Here is a 4091-nt window from a genome sequence, read left to right as displayed (position 1 = left end):
GATGAAGACATGCCCCAAACCAGTCCTAAACTGTCTTGCTAAGGGTTGGTCAAGGACTAGGCAAAGCTCGGAGCTAGGCAAAGCTCTGATTCAGTAAATTAGCCGGACAAACTCCTTACCTCCAGCTCACAACTCTTAAATAAGATAACTAGGGCAAACCTAGATTGAATGTTCCTGCTCTGAAGAAATGACTGCAGTGAAGACAATCTAATTTAAGCAAATAACATGATAAAAATTGTCTGAGATAAACAGGGACAAGACAAAAGGACATTAGAAGGCATAGGAACTGGTAATAGACATGATTTCACCAAAAGGGCCCAATAGCAGCAAAGAGATTAGGGAAGAAAAGTTAGAATTGATTAGAATAAAATATTGTTTTCCTACTCCCAAACGTCCTGCGGAATGCAATGAACATGTTAAAAGAAAATTTTCCTTTTTCTCTTTTCCTTTTGCCATTACACGAGGGAGTTAAAAGAGCTGCGTAAGCCACACATCAGCCGGTATTAAGTACACAGACCCCCCAAGCATAATGTCCACAGTCTACATTACATGTCTACTTAATGCTAGAGGTTTAACAGCTATACGACACTCCTTTGAGGGAGAAACCAATTCAGCTGAAAGTCGAGAGCATTTTGTTACAAGATTTGTATGTGAACAGGCCTTGGAAATACACATTTTCAGGTACAGATGCCTGTTTGATTCCAAGTAAATCATAGACTCCAGAAAGCAAGCTACGTGGTTTCTGAAGAATACATGGATAATAAGGTTATCTAAGTCTTTTTATGCTCCAAGCTTTTCAAAGCAAGCCCAAAATACTCACCAGTTTTCTCACTTTTTTCTTTGCAAAGCACTCAAATAACATCTCTCTTAGAATAAATTCGCATAGAAAAACCTAAGAAATCAGGAGTGAACAAAGAACAAAACAAGAAGTTATCTTTTTGCCATCGTAGAAATACATGACTCATCCACATCCAAAACGCAGTTTTGGTCCCTTCATTTTAAGAAAGATATGTTAGAACTGGCAAATATTCCAAGCAAAGTGACAAGGATGATTAAAGGTTTGTAAGAGCTTTCATATACAAAATCACTAGGCAGGCTGGGAGCCTCCAGAACGAATAAAGCGGAGAAGGCTGCAAAATCGTTAATGACGTAAAGGGCTTTCGATGAAGAATGACTGTTTACTGTCTCTTTCAACACAAGAACCAGGCATAAACAAATGGGGATGCAAAGAGCCAGGTTCAGAAGTGGAGATTTTCTTCATGCAACAGGCAATAGTGAAACTGATTTTTAAAGGACATCATGGATGTAAGAAATCTACGTGAGTTTGTGACAAGTTTGAATAGATACACGGAAAATAAATCCTTTAGGGTTTGTTCCTCAACAGACAAACCAGCACAGGTTCGGGAAACCCACTCAACTGCAAATAGCTGAGACAGCAGTGTACATGGCAGAAGTACCATATGTTCTTGCTCTGCTCTTACTCTTCCCTGACACTCTTTTTTTCAACAGGTCTCCACTGGCAACACTGGACATGCTGAAGTTCAGTGATACAGCTCCTGAAGTAGAATGTTCTCAACCCTCCTGGATTTCTCCAGCTGCTTCAACTCTTCATGCGATTTACTGTCTACCCCATTGGCCATGAGTTTGTTGTTTCTGCTATCCTTGCCATCCTTCTGCCTGATGAGGTGCACTCCAGGGATCGTGTGCTGCCGGGAGTTCTGCCGATCCGTGAAGGTATGCTGCTCCTTATCTTCTCTCAGCTCCCCTGCTCTGTCGGCAAGGTCAATCTTCTTTCCTCAGTGCCACGTGTGTCCAACACTGGCCCACAACCTTGGATGGCAAAAGGATTTTGTGCCAGCCGTTGGTACTGCTGTTTGGCACATCCAGGAATTGTGACAGGTTTGTCTGTACATCTCCACGTTTGCAGACAGGATGTTGGACTAGATGGACTCATGGGCTGTAAGGCCATTCTTATTTGCTAAGGAAAGTCAATCATGTGTCACTTTCCCCCAAAAAAGTGCACACACAAAAATGCTGTACCAGCACAAGTTCGTGAATGAATGGATTCCAAATAAAGAATTAAGACTATAGCTGCAATACTCAGTTAATGACTGATATTTGGTACATTGCTCATGTGCCTATTGTGGAAACATGGAATTAGCTCTTTATGGGTCAAATATATTGCAAAGGAACCTTTTCTTCTGGGCCAATGACTGGAATAATACCACATGTCGTTAAGTGGAAGTGATATTTGTATTATTTTGCAGGACTGATTGTGCTTGTGGGTATCTTTTATTGAGATGCAGCATTAAAATATTGAAGGCTGAAATCAATAAGTTTGGAGGAATAAAGTCGCCAAGTAAAACAAAACAGAATTAAATGTACATTTCCACCGTAGAGCTCCCAATCTTTGGTACATGAGCCTGAGGAGAGGAGTGTGCAGGTTAGGTCTAACAGAGACTTGTTTTCTTTGGCCAGTACGCAGCTAATCATTTTGTAACTTGGCTCTTGTTTCAGCTATCACATTCTATATGACTGCCCTTTTGTCCCTCTCTTTTAAGTTTTTTGAGTTTCTTTAATGTACAGCAAGGTCTTTTAATTCAATATCAGTTCCTTGCGTAGAATAAGAAGGCGATCCACTGTGCACTATATTAGAGGGAAGCCAATTATTTTTGGTAACAACTCAACACCTAAGGGTTCAAATCCACCCTGCACTCATGTTGCTTACCCTATCCTTGCCTCTCTCAAGCCATATGGATTTTTGATTACAGTGCAACCACAGACTTGCATAATAAATCAGTCACTACAGTAAAAAAAAAAAAGCAGTAATGACACATTCAGATGTGTAACTTGTGGCATTTAGCCATGAGTTATGAGGGTCTATGGGGAGCTGCAATATCCCAGGGAGGGAGGGTGGAGCAGACACCATCTCTTCCAGAACAGCCTCACAGGGCTGAGGACAGAGAGACTTGCACCCTGGTTTAAGTTACGCTGACTGTCAACTTGTTAACTGGCATGACTGCAAAACTGATTTAGAGGCACTCAGCAAAATGACTGTCTGGGAGCAAACTTTATGATTTACCTCAGGCTGAGAGTATGAGCTCTGGCTGTGATAGACTCTTGCAAACTCCTCTGAGGCACTGGGCTGTGGCAAGAAGCTGGTTCTCCTTACCCTCTCCCAGAGCCGTACATTCTCCAGCACGCTGGTCTTCTCAGGGGCTTCAGCGGGATGAGTCTCCAGCGCTAGCTATGAAAAGAAAGTGCCAATCGTTTCACAATCTGCCTCTCAAATGACAGTTACCCTTTGATTCTTTTGAGCCCCTGGTTTGCTGACTCCTGGCGCCCTACAGACTCAGGCTGGAGGCAAGGCAGTGTCCTATCATGGGAGATCAATTGCCCAGACGCACAGTATTATTGTCCACATTTAATTTCTAATAGCTACCCACTAGACAAAAATCAATACAGCCACACAAAAAGACCCAAGACATTTGTATAACACCTTTAGCCTTCCACCCGGGTTCCATATGGTATTCCAATGACTGGTCTGGATTCATAGGCTACTACCTAATAGCTTCACACCTACCACACCTATAAAAACCAGTAACAGGGCTGTAACTAAGCGTGTCATGTAAGCAGGTTGATTAATTCATTCAAAGCACTGTGGCTGTCTAAAATGCAACCTAAACACCATATTTCATTTACAGCTCAGTGCCTGTTCTAAAGGCAAATGCTGCAATACCTCAGATATGCCACAGCTAAATATGCTAACACTACTGGACTGTCGCATAATAGGTCGAGAGATGCCACATTTCTTGAGACACATCATCAAGCGGGAAGGTTTTAGCCAATATATCACATGGGAAAGAATATGAATATGCAGAACAATTTAAAAAAAACCCAAACAAACCAGCATTGCAGTTTTAGGAGAAATCCACTAAGTTATACATTTCATAACTGGAGAACTGTCATGCTTTACCAGTGTACGGTAGAAACCAAGATATTTAGGAGTTAAAAGAGCAGTTCAGACCTCTCAAACTATAATTAGAGTTCATAAAACTTGCTGCAGTTCATGGACCTGTTTCTTCCATCAG

General features: G+C 41.7%; 1 protein-coding gene across 1 annotated transcript; it reads right to left on the bottom strand.

The window, feature by feature from the left end:
* Window positions 1–1541: 1541 nt before the first annotated feature.
* RPS18 (ribosomal protein S18) lies at window positions 1542–3826 on the bottom strand. Its single transcript, XM_010154749.1, is given in 4 exon segments — window positions 1542–1785; window positions 1787–1830; window positions 3173–3247; window positions 3740–3826. Coding segments are annotated over 4 exon segments (450 nt in total).
* Window positions 3827–4091: the final 265 nt, after the last annotated feature.

Source organism: Eurypyga helias, unplaced genomic scaffold (genome assembly GCF_000690775.1).
Source record: "Eurypyga helias isolate BGI_N326 unplaced genomic scaffold, ASM69077v1 scaffold6457, whole genome shotgun sequence".
In the NCBI taxonomy this organism is placed as follows: Eukaryota; Metazoa; Chordata; class Aves; order Eurypygiformes; family Eurypygidae; genus Eurypyga; species Eurypyga helias.
This window is presented reverse-complemented; position numbering and strand designations above follow the sequence as displayed.